The following is a 16,317-nucleotide window of genomic DNA, read 5'->3' as shown; positions in this document are numbered from 1 at the left end:
AAGTGCAGTTTAAGAATTACAAGACACAAGTATGGCTTCCAACAAAGCCGCGAGGATGGGTGAGGAGTAAGTAATCTCTTGTCAGTCATTAAGGAGACATATACTAATGCGCAACTCAGGGTCTGGAAGTAAGTACACCAGCAGCACGAGAAACACTTGCCATATCTCACGATGGCTAATCAGCATCCAGAAGTCGTGTAGACAAAGTCAATGCCGAGCTAGTCACTCTCACCTATGGAACCATTGTCGCACAACTTTGCAAAGATTACGAAAATGATTATGTAGAAGTCAACAAACAACTCGATAAGATGGGCTATAATATTGGGCTACGTTTAATCGAAGATTATCTCGCCAAGTCCAATACCATGAGACGTTGCTCGAACTTCAGAGAGACTGCGGAGATGATTTCCAAGGTATGGCTTCAATCGGTATTGTGCGAACTTTGCGAAGCATACCTAGTGCTGATAAAAAACAATAGGTTGGGTTTAAGATATTCTTGAACATCACCCCGGCGGTATCGAACTGGACGAGCGATAACAAACAATTTTCCCTAATATTCGAAGAAAATCCCTTGGCCGACTTTGTGGAATTGCCAGACGATGGAAGAGCACAAGATGAGTTGTGGTATTCGAATATCTTCTGTGGGATTTTGAGGGGTGCACTGGAGATGGTACAAATGCAAGTTGAGGCTCACTTCATCAGTGATATTCTTAGGGGTCATGATTCAACTGAGATGAGAATTACTTTGGTCAGGTATATTGATGACGAGATGCCAATGGATGATGATTAGGAATCGGGTTGTTCTAGGCGGCGTGCATATTTCTGGCGTTTAGGGATGGGTGTATCATTGCGAGGATTTTGAAGACATGGGATCTTTATGGCTCAAGGTAGATTATAAAATCTTTGATTTTAATGTCGAAAACTAATGTATGATTTTGAGACTGTGTAAGCTTGGTAGTTCGGTAAAAGTATCTATCTACGTTGATCACTTGGTGAGATGTGTTTGTCGGTATCTTGACGTGATCACTGGCCCATCCTGATTTTATGTTGAGGTTCGCTCCTCTCTTAGCTCCAGAAAAGAGGCAGTCGTGAGAGAAGAAAATTCTCAGCGGTGGAGCGGAGGATGGAGTGCCGTTGAAAGGAATGCTTCATCGATGGGAATCTCAAAAAGGATCATGTTATCACTGTGAATGAGACCAACTAAAGCTCAGTGGCTCAGAAGATTGATTCAACTACGAGGCTCAGTAGTACGTCAAAGGTCGCTAGAGAGGCATCTTTTTCCATGTCTCAACGCGAAAATTGGCAATATCACTCGCAAAACCGTGGGCAAAGTTTTTTCTGTAAGGAGGGAAGGAGTGAAATGATGGGGGCGTGATATTTGGGTTGGGTCTGTACAAGTTGTCTCATAGTCTTGATCAACCTTCAAGCGGTTTTTACTGTTTCACAAAATGTATGGAGTATAAGCTAACTGGCCAGAAGAGCTCCAAAACAATCATTTTGCAAACAGACGAAGAAGAAGCTGGCGAATCTGAGTCCAAGGTCGTAACCTACAGCCCAGGTCTCAGAACTTGAACGCAATGGAGGTTCGAGAACTACGTCTTCCATAGGAATCTAGAAAAGAATAAAGGACTCTTAAAAGAACAAGAAGCGAGGGATTACTCTTTCATTATGAGTGCGTTTACCGCTTTTCATCCTAAATTTACATAGGTAGCTATCTTTTTAGTAATAGTTAGAAAGAGAAGTAGATGATCCGTTCTCATCATACTATACCTGGGCACCTTTATTTCGGGGCGAGCGAGCTCGCTAGTGTTTCGGAGCGCCTAATCTATTATTTTCTATTATTTTCTATTATTTTCTATTATTTTCTATTATTCTTATTATTCTTATTATTCTTATTATTCTTATTATTCTTATTATTCTTATTATTCTTATTATTCTTATTATTCTTATTATTCTTATTATTCTTATTATTCTTATTATTCTTATTATTCTTATTATTCTTATTTATTTATTTTAATAAAAGAAATAAGAGAAATAAGAGAAATAAGAGAAATAAGAGAAATAAGAGAAATAAGAGAAATAAGAGAAATAAGAGAAATAAGAGAAATAAGAGAAATAAGAGAAATAAGAGAAATAAGAGAAATAAGAGAAATAAGAGAAATAAGAGAAATAAGAGAAATAAGAGAAATAAGAGAAATAAGAGAAATAAGAGAGATAAGAGAAATAATAGAAATAATAGAAATAATAGAAATAATAGAAATAATAGAAATAATAGAAATAATAGAAATTTTCTTTTATAATTTTTTCTACATTCTTATTTAGATCATTTAGATCATTTAGATCATTTAGATCATTTAGATCATTTAGATTATTTAAATTTTAATATTATAAGACTTAAGAGTTTAAGAATTAAGAGTTTAAGAATTAATCTCTATATATATTATATATTATTATATCAAGATTAGAATTAGAATTAGAATTAGAATTATAATAATAATAATAATAAGCTTTTAGTAAGTTATTAGTAAGTCTTTAGTATTAAAGAATTAAAGATAAACTTTATTCTTTTAATTCTTTATTGAACCCGTAATAAAAGATATAACTATATACAGATCATATGACTATATACAAATTGGATTCCTGAGTATAGAAAGTATAATGTATATTACGCCATATAAAAATTCCGTAAAATCCGACGCATAAGTTTCTTTCGCTACGCTCCGAAACAAACCTCGGGTTTTGACCGTCATCTCAGATAATGTACGCCACAAATATCATTGCCACTTCAAAGTTTCAAAAGACATAGCTATTATATGCTCAGTTCTCTTTGTCATTGCATCAAGACGATTCAAAACGTGGAATCCTAGACTTTCGGAGTGTATGCACCATGGAGGTGAAGTTTTGTCTGTCACAGATATAACAAAGTAGGCGATAATCATCGAGATTCGATTCAAGTGTCGAAACTGTGCCCCATCATAAAATGGTATCATGGGGTTTGATAGCTTCAGTCCACCTACTCTTACAGTCTAGACGGGAAGCAAAGGTTTATATGAAGTCAGGTTCAAGTGGTTCCAGTATGCAGATCCTGTCATTGAAAATTGCTTTGAACTTGTAGTTTTAGCGAATCCCCAATGGCATTCCAAACACCACTCAGCGCATCCACAGACACGCGCAACATCTTTACGGTGCTACAGAGGGGTAGAAACTTAATTTATGGTCATCAAGCATTGGAAGAAGAGAGTGCTTGTTAATGATTTCATTCACGAGAGGCATGGTTGTCATTACACACATAGAAAGACAAGGGTACATGAAGGGGATAGGCATAGTAGTTGGGATGCTTGAAGTAGACAAGCAGAAAGCAACAATGGGCTACTTCAAGGAATACATATGGCGATAGAAAACTTGGAAAACCCACTGCGTTTTGATGTGCGAACAAATTAGACTGCTTGCGAAGGCGGACTTGGCAAAGGATGCTAAAGTTTCAGGGGCCGCAAGCGAGCTGAAAGAGTCAAACACCGGAATTGATGAAATGCTCTACACCTGTGGTGTCCACTAATGATAGCAGTGCATAGTCTGGCTTTACTAAAGCGAAACGGCCGTCCGCGATCGCGCGACCTTGTGCTTAGATGAAAGGAATTTCCGAGCGTTTATGGATGGGACATCTTGGGTTCAATGCCTCTGATTACTTCGATGCTACTAATGGTTCTCCACTGCGAAGTATAGTCACCTCATCTGTTGCTATAATCCTTCGATCTGGTGCTTGCAATATGATGAAAGGAACTGACTGGCAAAGAGATTGTTAGCTGCGACAGCGGCGTGTGCAGCGATTTGAGTGGTGTTTGTTGGTACATCTATGAGCCCTATTAGTCAGGGAATCTTTGCTTTCTACATACATGGATCTCGAAATGATAAACGTGAAAATTCACAATTGACATGTCCACCAAAAGGGTCTTCTACGGGACTTTAAAGTGAGCGGTCAAGATAAAATACATTTCTCACATGATCACTTTTAGGTACAAGTTTGCTAGCAAGGCGTTGAAATTTCTAAGGTACTGCAGATGTGCCAGTATCTATCTTGTTTGCATGCATGGTCATAAACCAAAGCTAATATTGATAGTATTCTTCTCCATGAGCATCAGCTTGAGGAATGAATGTTACAATATGACATGCTGAATAAGATCATGAACCTCACCATCAAAAGATTTCTGTCTCTCGTTTAGAACAACCACATCAGCCACCGTCAAAATATCCTCTCCCCTAGAAAGCAATCTCCCTACGGCCATAAACAATCTAAATTTGGCACCACTCTCATCTTCTCTCCTTCGACACTTTAGCAGTCCGCTTAGTTAGCATTTCATGCTTGCAGTAAAAACCTCCCTACATATGATATATGTGTAGATGCTCACGCCCTAGATGTGTAGGTACGGAACTTGGAAGGTCGATTATCGATGAAGGATAGATCGATGAAATTCGATATTGGTTGCTGGCCGCACAGAGCAGCGAAGAGCCATCTGTTGATCCGGAAGGAATATCCTTAGTATATCATGATTATGATGTCCTATGAGAATGGACCTTGTCAACGTAGAATCAGTCATAACCTCCTCCGATCTGGCTTGCAAATGCAGTAGAAACACTCTTTTCATCATCATCGAAACGACGACCACTTAGTAGAGAGCTTGTGCCAAAGACACTGCCAGCATCGCCAGTTTTGTAATCAGCAATGCGACCACCTGATTCAACGTATCGCTTCAAGCGGTCAGATTGACTCAAACTAGTTTGCTTTTGTCCTTCGTGAGCGCTAACACCGAGGCTAACACCTCCTTGACCAATGCCTCTGCCATCTGTAACACTACTGCTTGTGACATCAGTGAACTCACTAGCGGCAACGGATTCTCCAGCTATGCTCTCAGGTCCACGCCCACGACCCTTTTGGCCATTGGCACGTGGACCTCGTGAGTCAAGACCAGGCCAATTGTCAAGACCGGTGAGAGGGAAGTTACCAAAGCCGGCAGGATAAGCGGATCCGACACCCACGCCGCCGAGATGGGATGAGTGAACCGAAGAAACGTCATCCAAGGCAGAACTCATCATCGAACCAGTGTCAGTGAAATCCTGTAGTGGAGGGGCTTTGTTATTGCCATTTCGGCCGTTGTGTGGCAATCCCATTTGATAACGTTGTGGGCCACGGTAAGTTGTCTTTGGACGACTAAATTGTAGAAGCGATGTTTGCAAGTTTGAAAGTGGACCTTCAACAAGACAGCTACGATCCTTGAAATGTTGCAACAAGTAATGCCATAGAGGATGCTTTGACAAAACCTTTGGATTACCAACAATGACAAGACCGTACTTGGCACGTGTCAAAGCTACATTGAGACGTCTAGGATCACTCAAGAAACCAATACCTTGATGATCGTTAGATCTTACACAAGAAAGAATGATGAAATCTTTCTCTCGTCCTTGGAAGGCATCCACAGAAGCGACCTCAATCTCCTTATAGTGCTCTTTCTTAAAAGAACCAGCATTCTGCATAGATGTCACGACATAACTGCGTTGCCCTTCATATGGAGTGATAACGCCAATATCTCCAGGTTGGACTCCAGCCTTGAAAAATCGAGTAACAATCTTCTCAACATTTGAGGCTTCAGTTCTGTTGAGATAAGAAGTACCCGAAGCAGAGATTTCCTCGTTACCAAGATTGGACCAGAACATCATGGGTGTATCGGCTACAGGCCAAGGGAAATCTACATCACGACGAAGTCGTTGTTGCATTGTGACACCGTTTTGTAGAGAGCCTTCGTAGAACATGTTAGACGGAAATTCAGAAAGACATGGGTGCATACGATACTGAACGTTAAGTCGGATGGGGTTGAGGCCGAGGTGGACTAAACGCTCGAAGAGTGACTGGTTCAGACCTGCCTTTGCGGCCTTCTTGTTCATGATGACGGGTCCCAATTGTTGATGATCTCCAACCAGAACCACTTGTTTGCATCCCAGAACAAGTGGAATCATACATTCTGGTTCTGCGGATTGAGTAGATTCATCGATGAGGACTGTTCTAAATTTCATTTTGGCAAGTCTTGGGTCTCCGGCTCCAACACAAGTACAGCAAATAACATCAGCGTTGCTCAAAATCTCACGTTCGGCAGCTCTTGTCAATGCCTTGAACTTCTTCTCATCTTGACTTGACAATTCCCCTAACTCGCTCTTCAACTGAGTAAGTTTGGCCAACTCGTGATTGCTATCATTCATGCGGACCTGCTCATGCAAAGAGAGGAAACCAACAGATGACTCGACATCTTCACGGGATTTGGCTGTAAGACGAACAACTTTGAGTTGAGTTCGATGTATACGCTCACAAAGTTGATCGACGGCAACATTAGAAGGAGCACACACAAGAACTTGACCACCATTGACCTTAGCCAAATGATAAATGACTGTGGCTGATGTGACTGTCTTTCCAGTTCCCGGAGGTCCTTGAATGAGACTCAAAGGCTTTTGTAATACGCTCTTGACGGCGCTGATTTGACTGCTGTTCAATTCTGGTAGACCAGGAACGCTGAATTTCTTGGGCATTTGAATTTTCATTGGAGCTGCGGCCACCTCGTGACCAAGAAGTTTGTGGAAAATGTACCCTGATACACTCATTTCGTCTACGGCGAAAGTCTTCATGGCAAACTGCATGCGGTCGTAAGATGTTGCTTTCCAGACATAGTCGGCAGAAAAGTTGTGGGTGCATTCTGTTGGGACTGATTTATCGTTGCCAACTTTTCGTAGTTCGATGGTCACTTCATCAGATTGATTGTTCGGAATTTTGACCACATATCCAACACCCTCCCAGACAGGTCGTAGCTCGCCTTTGTACTTGAGTCGCATCTCATCGCCTACGGCGAGCTTTACATCGCCAAGCTCTATCTTTGGAAGAATAAAACTGGCCAAATGCTTGTTATTCAAACCATAATCCCAACGAATGATTAAACCATCTTCAGATTGAGCTTCCTTAAGCTTGCGGTCGTAATCTGCCTCAATCTTGACTAAAGGTCCGAAGACATTTTGATATTGATAGGCATCATCGTATTTAAGAAGGACAGGGGCTGGATCATCATCAATTCCAGCAGCTTTTTCCAAATCGGAAAGGGTAGCGTTAACATTGTCCTTCCACATCTCCTCCAACTTTGCAATCATTGGCGGTGTGAGATGTCGGGCGCGAAGCTGTTCTGCGTCTGTAGGAAGAGAGACAAGCCAAGACAAAAAGGATCGATCCTCAATCAACGGTTGCCATTTGGACACATCCCAACTCATATCCTTCGAAGATGGAGCAGAGGCGCAAGGTTGACGGCATAGAAGAACCACCACTGTATCCGATTTCGCAGGAATGAAGCCGAGGAGAAAAACATTTTTTATACCGCAGTTGTAGCATTCCAATACAGTATCTCCGAGGGTCGACATTGGGTGTAATTGAACTTCCTTATGTCTTGCGCGAACAAGGTGATTGACAATATGCGAAGATGTAGCATTTCCACGGGCACTGCAGAACCATTTGTTGCATCCCAAGCACTTAACCACACAGCTTGGAGAGTGAATCCCACAATATCTACACATCAAATCAGCCCGGCTCAGGACAATTTAGATCGTTGATAGTTCAACTTACGCGCATGCGTGTGCTGGTAGTTCCTTCTCATCCTCAAGACCTCGAAGCCCAAGAGTTTTCATACCATCGACTGGAACACTTGCAAGACTCTCGGTATCATCGTCATCGAATACTTCAGTCTCGTTGTCATCATCATCGCTTCTTCGTCTGCTGGATCCCAAACCACCATGACCTCCGTATTGACCATATAACAAGCTTTCATCCGGATCAATGTTTGAGAGATCATCTGCACCGGCGTTGATTGCTGCAGCAGAATCGGATATGAGGTGGTTCCCAACGTGGGCGAAAGCGCTTTCCATGATGACAGTATGTCTAGATACTACGCAAAACAGTAAAGATTAGAACCAGCTGTAGTCCAGGGGAATAGCAGAAGAAATCGAATTAACCATTGGAGATCCCGCTATAATACAGTGAAAAATTAATGCTTACAATAGATTGAATAAATTCCTTATGTTTGTGGAGGTAGCCTTTGTGGCGGGAGGGCGGCGCAAAGGTTTTGGAGATATTCTTGAAAGCCGGACAAGACTTTCAAGTCATTATCGTAACTTTGGCCGTAATTCACAACTTGTCCTGCAGAAGTTTGATATCTCTTGTATGATATTGAGGAGCCCAGAAGGTATTTTACCAATGTTGGTCGGGTTGGTGGAGTACTCGAGAAGAGATGCACAGTTGCTTTTTTGATTGTGGGATTTAATAAGTGACATTGCTATTTGGATGCTTAGCGCGTGCTGATACTGATACCGATACCAGCCGATAAAGGTTTGTGATAGAAACTTTTTTTTTCTGCTTGACCTCACAAAAAAGCTTCATACTACCCCCCTCGAAAGACAAACTCTCTTCAAGTCAAATAGACCATTGCGAAAATGATTGTAAGTTGTGTTCACATCAATCATCATATATTTATTTCCCTGCAATGTTGTTCCCAATCCAATTGACTAATACATGCTGTGTTCTATAGCGCAAACAAGCTCGACAACGACGAGATTACCTCTATCGAAGAGCCTTAACACTTCGAGATGCTGAGATCAGTGAAAAGCGCGCAAAGCTTCGAGCCTCTTTAGCATCAGGCAAACCTTTAGATCCATCGATTGCGAATGATAAAAAACTACGAGAAGATTATAAATATGATGAATCACGACCAGATTTGACGGCAAACGAGGAACTTGACTTGGACGATGAATATGCTCAACTTTCTGGAATCGTTGATCCCAGAGTACTGATCACAACCTCAAGAGATCCTTCATCAAGACTTTCTGCCTTTGCGAAAGAGATCAGATTATTGATACCAACTTCAATCCGTCTAAATCGAGGAAATCTCATTTTACCAAGTCTAATTACATCCGCCCAAGCATCTGGACTTTCTGATATCATTCTCCTCCATGAACATCGTGGTACACCAACAGCCTTGACGCTTTCCCACTTTCCTCATGGGCCCACGATATCATTCTCTCTACACAATGTTGTTTTGCGCCACGACATCCCCAATAGCTCCCGTGGTACGGTCAGCGAGTCTTATCCCCATCTAATCTTTGAAGGCTTTACATCAAGATTGGGTCTTCGAATCGTCAAAATCTTGAAGCATATCTTTCCCCCAAGAGAAGCGATTACAAATAAAACGAAAATGGGAAGCAGAGTTGTCACATTCAAGAATATTGAAGATAGTATCGAAGTTCGACACCACGTGTTTGTTAAGACGGGATATCAAAATGTGGAACTCGCAGAAGTTGGACCTCGTATGACGATGAGATGTTTCGAAATTAGAGGAGGCACTTTGGAGAATAAGGATGGTGATGTTGAATGGAGGATGAACCAATATACGAGGACTTCCAAGAAGAAGGACTACCTGTGAGAGTCTGGGATATGGTTATTTGCTTGTTTGTTTAGCGTGGAGTTTGGTGGTATCAACTTACTGTTGCGAGGTTCAAAAGATTACAAGTCGAGGTCCTTCTCCATCGACATATCTACCAAAGATTGTGACAAAGAAAGAAATATCCGCAGATAACAGAGGTAGTAGCCATATGGTCGCGACGACTCTGCATGCCTCGTCTACCGATATGGAAAGAATCGAGAATGTACCAAGGAGGGGTTGATGCATCATGGGTACGATGTGATCTGAAAACAGTCTATGGTTGGGCATTATTCAGATCCCCTCATTTCTGCTACCTTGTTATGCATTTCGGCTTCTTTGTTCAAACTTCGGTTATGAGCGAAGCAAACAAAATTAGTGTAGGTGTCTAGATGCATATTTTCAATCACAATGTTCATTAATTTGTCTTTCAAGCTCTTTCAACGCTTTGTCGCAGTTGTCTTTGAACATGTTACTCGTCAAAGATGCTAATTATCCATCGACAGAAATTGGAATTGAGCCAAACGGCAAAAGTCGAGTTGTTTCACATGTTCTTCATGTTTGTTTGCGCAAGCATTCGACTAAGATAGGAGATATAAAATGATTCTGCGGATGCTCCGAGGCTTCCTTGGCTGCCCAATTCAAATCTTGGCATATTCATATCTCTCCACCTTCAAATATTTCAAAATCTTTTATCGTGTGTGTTTGTGTGTGTGTGTGTGGATCTGATGCATACCAAGTTTTTTTCTTTAAATGAATTTTTAATTGTGGCCTTTCCATTGTTTACTCGCCGGACACAATTTTTCCGTTCACGATTTAGGACCATGCGACTTTCGAGATGAGAACGACTCCATCGCGTATTGTGTTCCTATCAGGGGCAACGAGACGAAGTTCGCACTATTGCTGTCATGGACACAAATCCTCACAATGTTTTGGGAATATATTGACAGATACAGGGGCAACACGAGATCACCTTGCTTCGAATTTTTTTGTAAGAAATCGATTCATACTGCAGTCTTAGACCCTTTCAAAGTCTTTCCAATATTATCAAAGGCAATGCTGACACGAGCAACGGCAGCACTCTGTTCCCGTGGTCTACTTCTATCCTTTGTATGTAAGCAAGACATCACATAACTTCGTGGTGTTCAGAGTTCAGAATGACAGGCTCAAATTGAAGGAACATGCTAAAGTAACCCTAAACCTACCTTGTTACCTCTGGACAGAAAGGTTAGCGAGATCAATAGTCACTGTAAGAGCTGACAGCCCCTTCACGTTTTTACAGCCGTTCCTATCTGAACAATTAGGTTGCAATGCTTATGTCCGCAAGGATTATATGGACAGGCGCGCAAGATGAAACCCAATCTCGGATTTAAGCCGAACCGCGTTACCATCGCGACTGGTTCATCTGAATGAGATCTTATCTGGATCAGATTCCCTGTGACCATGTGGAATACCCTGCATTCCCTTGTTTACGACGTACTTTGTACAGCTTTCCTTCTTGTATTGTTCATCATTACTTCTTTTGGGAGCCGACATCATTTTTAGTTCAGCTCATCGAATTCCGAGTCCTGAATTTTCCAGCGCGTAATAAAGTGTTATTTACGTATGGTACAATTAGTCACAAAGTCTTTGTGATATGTACTTGAAGAAATCTCTCGCGAAATACGAGATGGCTATTCAAACTACTATGGAAGGAATAAAGTTCTGATAATATATTAGATGCTGCTCGTTGTTGCCTCTTTAGAATTGTTAAGGTAGTTCCGTACAGAGTGGGGAGGGGGGGGGAAAGGAGGTTCAGGGGTCTGCTTTTCACAAACCCTTCGGCAAAAAGGAGGAGTTAGTCGCAGCAGTGGCTCCACCATCAGGAAGTAAGGTTCCGATCAATTGTGGATTCACGATCATTGCTTGTTTACTCCGTAAGCCCCATCAATCATGTGGCTCAGTAGTTCCTGAGGATGTTTCGTCTTGCCCTATCAGAAGCCGAACTCTTAGCTTTATCAACGCTTATTCGCAATACAATACCGTTTTCTTCATTCTTGTATTCTTGGCATTCATTTACGGTCTCGAAACTTGAAGATGATGATATGTTGTAAAAGTTTACAAATTAATATTCACGAACTAATCGAACTAATCGAACTACTAAACGCAATCGACCCAGTATTCATGCACGATGTATGTTGCCGGATATTTCCTTCACTTTCAAAATTCCGGCCCGGCTCTTTAACTACAACCTGTGCAATGTCAGTAGGTACAATCTTGATTAGATAGGAAGTCCTGGTATGTCTTGGTATATCTCGGTCAACTGCCGGTCCTGGGGGTTCCCTTGACAATACTACGATACTATGCTACAATACACTATTCGCGGGGTGGTATCAAAAATCCGATATTGAAAAGCGTCGTAAGCTCTATCAGGTCCCCTAATCATAATCCATGCGAGATAAAGGTGCACAGACGGTCCCCAAAAACCTTTTGCTTGCCTTTTCTAACTGGATTACGATTTTTCTGGGGATATTTGAGTAGTACGTGGACTGAATCTGTGCTGTGTCCGGAGATCGTCATATAATTTTACCTGTTCCTCAGAGTTTAATGCACTTTAGGAAGTGATCAATACAGATGAGGCTCAAGCAAACGGCAACTAATGAAATCTGAAATCTACGTTCATACAAGCTTAATCCTAAAGCTTAAGGCGTCGTCTTGTACATTCGGTAAGGTACCCGAAGGATTTTATATGCAACAGCGCGATTACGAAGTACAAGAAAAACGAAACTTTGAGTGGGCATATTGAGTATGAAATCTTATTAACTCAACAGACCGTGCCTGCTACTCACTAGTATATCACTCATCATTCTGGAACCAGTTTTGTAAAAAGTTACTTTCATTATCGATTCTGACAACGGTTATGAAATATGGAACCCAAGCCGGGGGCGAAAGCCTTCCGCTGCGGGCTGAGGAGGCTTACCCACTGTGTGAATTTTTAGCACAAATCTATAATTTGTGTACCTGCAGCCACCAGTAAGCAATAGTTGCGCCGTGTAAGTTATCGATTGTGACTGACGTGTGAGGACTTACCGATGAGGAAAAAGTGGCTTGACCACCTCGTGAATCCTTGCGGCTTATAACCACAATGTGAGAAATAATTCTCCGAGTTGTTGTGCTCACTACTTCAAGCAACGAACTTTCCGTCAGGCCCCGAAAGACCGAGATGAATGCAGATAATCGAATACGCTCAGATGTGGTAATCCTTTCAGCCAAAGGATTGACGAATGTTGATTGTTTCAACAGCAGATGATCTTTGAATATGTCTCCACGGTTTTCGGCACGAACTGCTGACTTCCCCTGGAGTAATCTATTAATGTATCTTTGATGGCGCTAGCATAGCTCCGCGTTGGGAAGCATTGTCCATTTCTTCAACTCTTCCATATTTCAGATGGATCTTGAGGTTCTCACCATGCATCTGACTTACCACATTCGTAAGCCAAGAGATGTCACTGGCAACAAAAGCAAAAATTCTAAGGACATACTGCACACGGATGGGGTTGAGAGAGTACGTATACCTCACATGCAATGCAACCCAGCACGGCGACAAAGCATTCAAGGCTACGCGAGCCATCACAGGACAATATCGGACTTCACTATGTTGCCGTCAACGTCTCGAACCTAAGCTCAGAGGTGGATACGAAGCTGACGGGACGGTCTAATTTCAAGAGCTTCACTTTTCTATAAAGTCAAGATGTTTCGCCATGGAATTCCTCTCTTCAGTCCTCATCTCATCCTCACCACAGTCTCTTCTTCAAAACTCCCTATCTGGAGAACACAATCTTTTCAGTCGTTTTTTGTTTAATTCATAATCATGAAATATTCTACAGTCTTTACTGCCCTCACTGCATTCTTTGCACAGGCATCTGCATCAGCTATTCCAGCTGTTCGTTCACCACTCACTCCTCGTCAGAACACCACTGCCTCTTGTGCAAACTCAGCTACTTCCAGATCTTGCTGGGGAGAGTATTCCATTGATACCAACTGGTATGATGTTACTCCCACTGGAGTCACTAGAGGTATGTAATGTCAAATTCCGATTGATTAGTCCATCGCTAACCTAATATACAGAATACTGGCTTTCAGTTGAAAACTCTACCATCACACCTGATGGTTATACTCGCTCAGCCATGACCTTCAATGGAACTGTCCCAGGACCTGCAATTATAGCAGACTGGGGCGACAATCTTATAATCCGTAAGTCTCCAGTTACCCAGAGAATCTCTATGTCACAACTTGAGGTCCTCAAATATCATTCTTTCTAAGTTTGGTTATCTTTACTGACTAAATAATTACAGACGTTACCAACAATCTTGAATACAACGGCACATCTATTCATTGGCATGGAATTCGTCAACTAGGAAGTCTCGAATACGATGGTGTACCCGGTATGTCTTTAAAAGATCGTCATCATGCGATCACAAGAACATCCCCCCTTTCTCTCCCATCCCATCCCATATTCCCTCCTCTCTGCACCCACAACTATTTCCTATCTTATATTGAAAATAACTGACATCAAATCCAGGTGTAACTCAATGTCCTATCGCTCCTGGAGATACCTTGACCTATAAATTCCAAGCTACTCAATATGGAACCACTTGGTACCACTCTCACTTCTCTCTTCAATATGGTGATGGACTCTTTGGACCCTTGATCATTAACGGCCCTGCTACTGCAGACTATGATGAAGATGTTGGTGCAATTTTCCTCCAAGATTGGGCACATGAATCCGTTTTCGAAATTTGGGACTCCGCTAGAGTTGGTGCTCCTCCAGCACTTGAAAACACTTTGATGAACGGAACCAACATCTTCGATTGCTCAGCTTCTACTGATCCTAACTGTGTTGGTGGTGGTAAGAAATTCGAGTTGACTTTTGTCGAAGGTACCAAATATAGATTGAGATTGATCAACGTTGGAATTGACAGTCATTTCGAATTCGCCATTGATGGACACACACTTACTGTCATTGCCAACGATCTCGTTCCAATTGTACCCTACACTACCGACACTCTTCTCATTGGTATTGGTCAGAGATACGATGTTATTGTTGAAGCCAATGCGGCAGCAGACAACTACTGGATTAGAGGAAACTGGGGAACCACCTGCTCCGCCAACATGGAAGCAGCAAATGCTACGGGTATCCTACGATACGATAGCTCCAGCACCGCAGATCCCACCTCTGTTGGAACCACACCCCGCGGCACTTGCGAGGATGAGCCAGTTGCCAGTCTTGTTCCACACTTAGCATTGGACGTTGGTGCATACTCTCTCGTCGACGAAGAGGTGTCCTTCGCATTCACCAACTACTTCACATGGACCATCAATTCTAGCAGTCTACTCCTCGACTGGAGCTCGCCAACAACCCTCAAGATTTTCAACAACGAGACAATCTTCCCAACTGAATACAACGTTGTCCCTCTCGAGCAGACCAATAACGATGAGTGGGTCGTATATGTCATCGAAGATCTCACCGGCTTCGGCATTTGGCATCCTATCCATCTCCACGGCCACGATTTCTACATCGTAGCCCAGGAAGCTGATGTGTTTAGTCCCGAAAAGTCGCCAGCCAAGTTCAACCTCGTCAATCCTCCACGTCGTGACGTTGCGGCACTTCCCGGAAACGGTTATCTTGCCATTGCATTCAAGCTTGACAACCCTGGTTCCTGGCTCCTTCATTGCCATATCGCATGGCACGCATCTGAGGGATTGGCAATGCAATTTGTAGAGTCTCAAAGCTCGATTGCGGTCGGGATGAGCGACACTGCTATTTTTGAGGATACTTGTGCAAACTGGAATGCTTATACTCCTACTCAGTTGTTCGCTGAGGATGATTCGGGAATTTAAGGGATTTCGGTTGCCCTGTGTAATTCCGAATCATTAATCGGATTCATTGTTCGTTCATGAGGATGTCTTTCTACATCTTTCAACCTCCTCTCGCTTATTACAACACACCACTCAATACTATCACGGATGTCATGAGAAACGCAGAGTACCTTCATTAATACCACTGCACACACTTTTTATTTTTCATTATCAATTGTCTATTTATTTATTCATTCATTCATCTATTTGTTTATTTTACTCTTACTTTACTTCCTTCTGAGTTTTTCGCGAGCGAGCAGTACATATTGAGTATCTGCATGGTCACTCGTTTAGTTTGGATTTCTGGATGATGGTCAGAGAAGAAGCACAGGAATACAGAACTTGCTTGCTGACTAGATTCGATTGCTTTTATTCCCTTGGTTTGGACATCTTTGAGTGGATGGGAAGGCGGTTACTCTACTCAGTGCGTATAGTATATAGTATATGGATATATATTGCTTAGCGGACTTATATGGCTTTTATTCTTGATGATTGTGATTGTGATTGTGATATGATAGATAGATTGATGTTAATGTAGTAAGCAATGGACTAAGTAAGTCGCAAGTCAAAATCATACTTCTATTGAGTATGCTGCAAGGCATTCTTCAAGTACTCAGATTAAATTGAATAATAAACTATCTCTCAAGTTTGAATTTCTACAAGATGGAAAGACATATAGGCCAGGACGTGTTTCGAACCTCTCATCTTGCCCTTTCTGGGGGTTAGGCGTGAATATTTCTGATCTATAGCACAGTGATGGATAGGCCATGATTAAGATGAAAGGTTCAGTTACTGGGCATCGGGGGGAGGGGCGGTTGCGATATACGATAGATACATTGGTATTTACTTTTACACCCGGTCAATTCTTGCTATCGTATGGAAGTTGCCAATAACCTGAGGATATTAAATACGATGAATACCTATG

The 16,317-nt window shown here is 42.0% G+C and overlaps 4 protein-coding genes across 4 annotated transcripts; 3 read left to right on the top strand and 1 right to left on the bottom strand.

Annotated features, from left to right (window-relative positions):
• Window positions 1–31: 31 nt before the first annotated feature.
• Window positions 32–790, top strand: EAE98_008155 (uncharacterized protein; the record flags this gene model as incomplete). Its single annotated transcript, XM_038955778.1, has 4 exons — window positions 32–66; window positions 120–128; window positions 191–413; window positions 479–790. 4 exons carry the CDS (start codon window positions 32–34, stop codon window positions 788–790), a joined length of 579 nt encoding a protein of 192 aa, XP_038808072.1.
• Window positions 791–4,587: 3,797 nt separating this feature from the next.
• Window positions 4,588–7,947, bottom strand: EAE98_008154 (uncharacterized protein; the record flags this gene model as incomplete). The annotated part of the gene is made up of 2 exons (XM_038955777.1): window positions 4,588–7,591; window positions 7,649–7,947. 2 exons carry the CDS (start codon window positions 7,945–7,947, stop codon window positions 4,588–4,590), a joined length of 3,303 nt encoding a protein of 1,100 aa, XP_038808071.1.
• Window positions 7,948–8,511: 564 nt separating this feature from the next.
• EAE98_008153 (uncharacterized protein) lies at window positions 8,512–9,497 on the top strand (the record flags this gene model as incomplete). The annotated part of the gene is made up of 2 exons (XM_038955776.1): window positions 8,512–8,517; window positions 8,607–9,497. The coding sequence occupies 2 exons, from the start codon at window positions 8,512–8,514 to the stop codon at window positions 9,495–9,497; spliced, it is 897 nt and encodes a 298-aa protein (XP_038808070.1).
• A 3,847-nt stretch (window positions 9,498–13,344) lies between these two features.
• On the top strand, window positions 13,345–15,374 carry EAE98_008152 (uncharacterized protein; the record flags this gene model as incomplete). The annotated part of the gene is made up of 4 exons (XM_038955775.1): window positions 13,345–13,549; window positions 13,602–13,727; window positions 13,829–13,918; window positions 14,056–15,374. The coding sequence occupies 4 exons, from the start codon at window positions 13,345–13,347 to the stop codon at window positions 15,372–15,374; spliced, it is 1,740 nt and encodes a 579-aa protein (XP_038808069.1).
• Between the last annotated feature and the right edge of the window lie 943 nt (window positions 15,375–16,317).

The sequence above is a fragment of the Botrytis deweyae genome (genome assembly GCF_014898535.1).
Source record: "Botrytis deweyae strain B1 chromosome Unknown BDEW_020, whole genome shotgun sequence".
In the NCBI taxonomy this organism is placed as follows: Eukaryota; Fungi; Ascomycota; class Leotiomycetes; order Helotiales; family Sclerotiniaceae; genus Botrytis; species Botrytis deweyae.
This window is presented reverse-complemented; position numbering and strand designations above follow the sequence as displayed.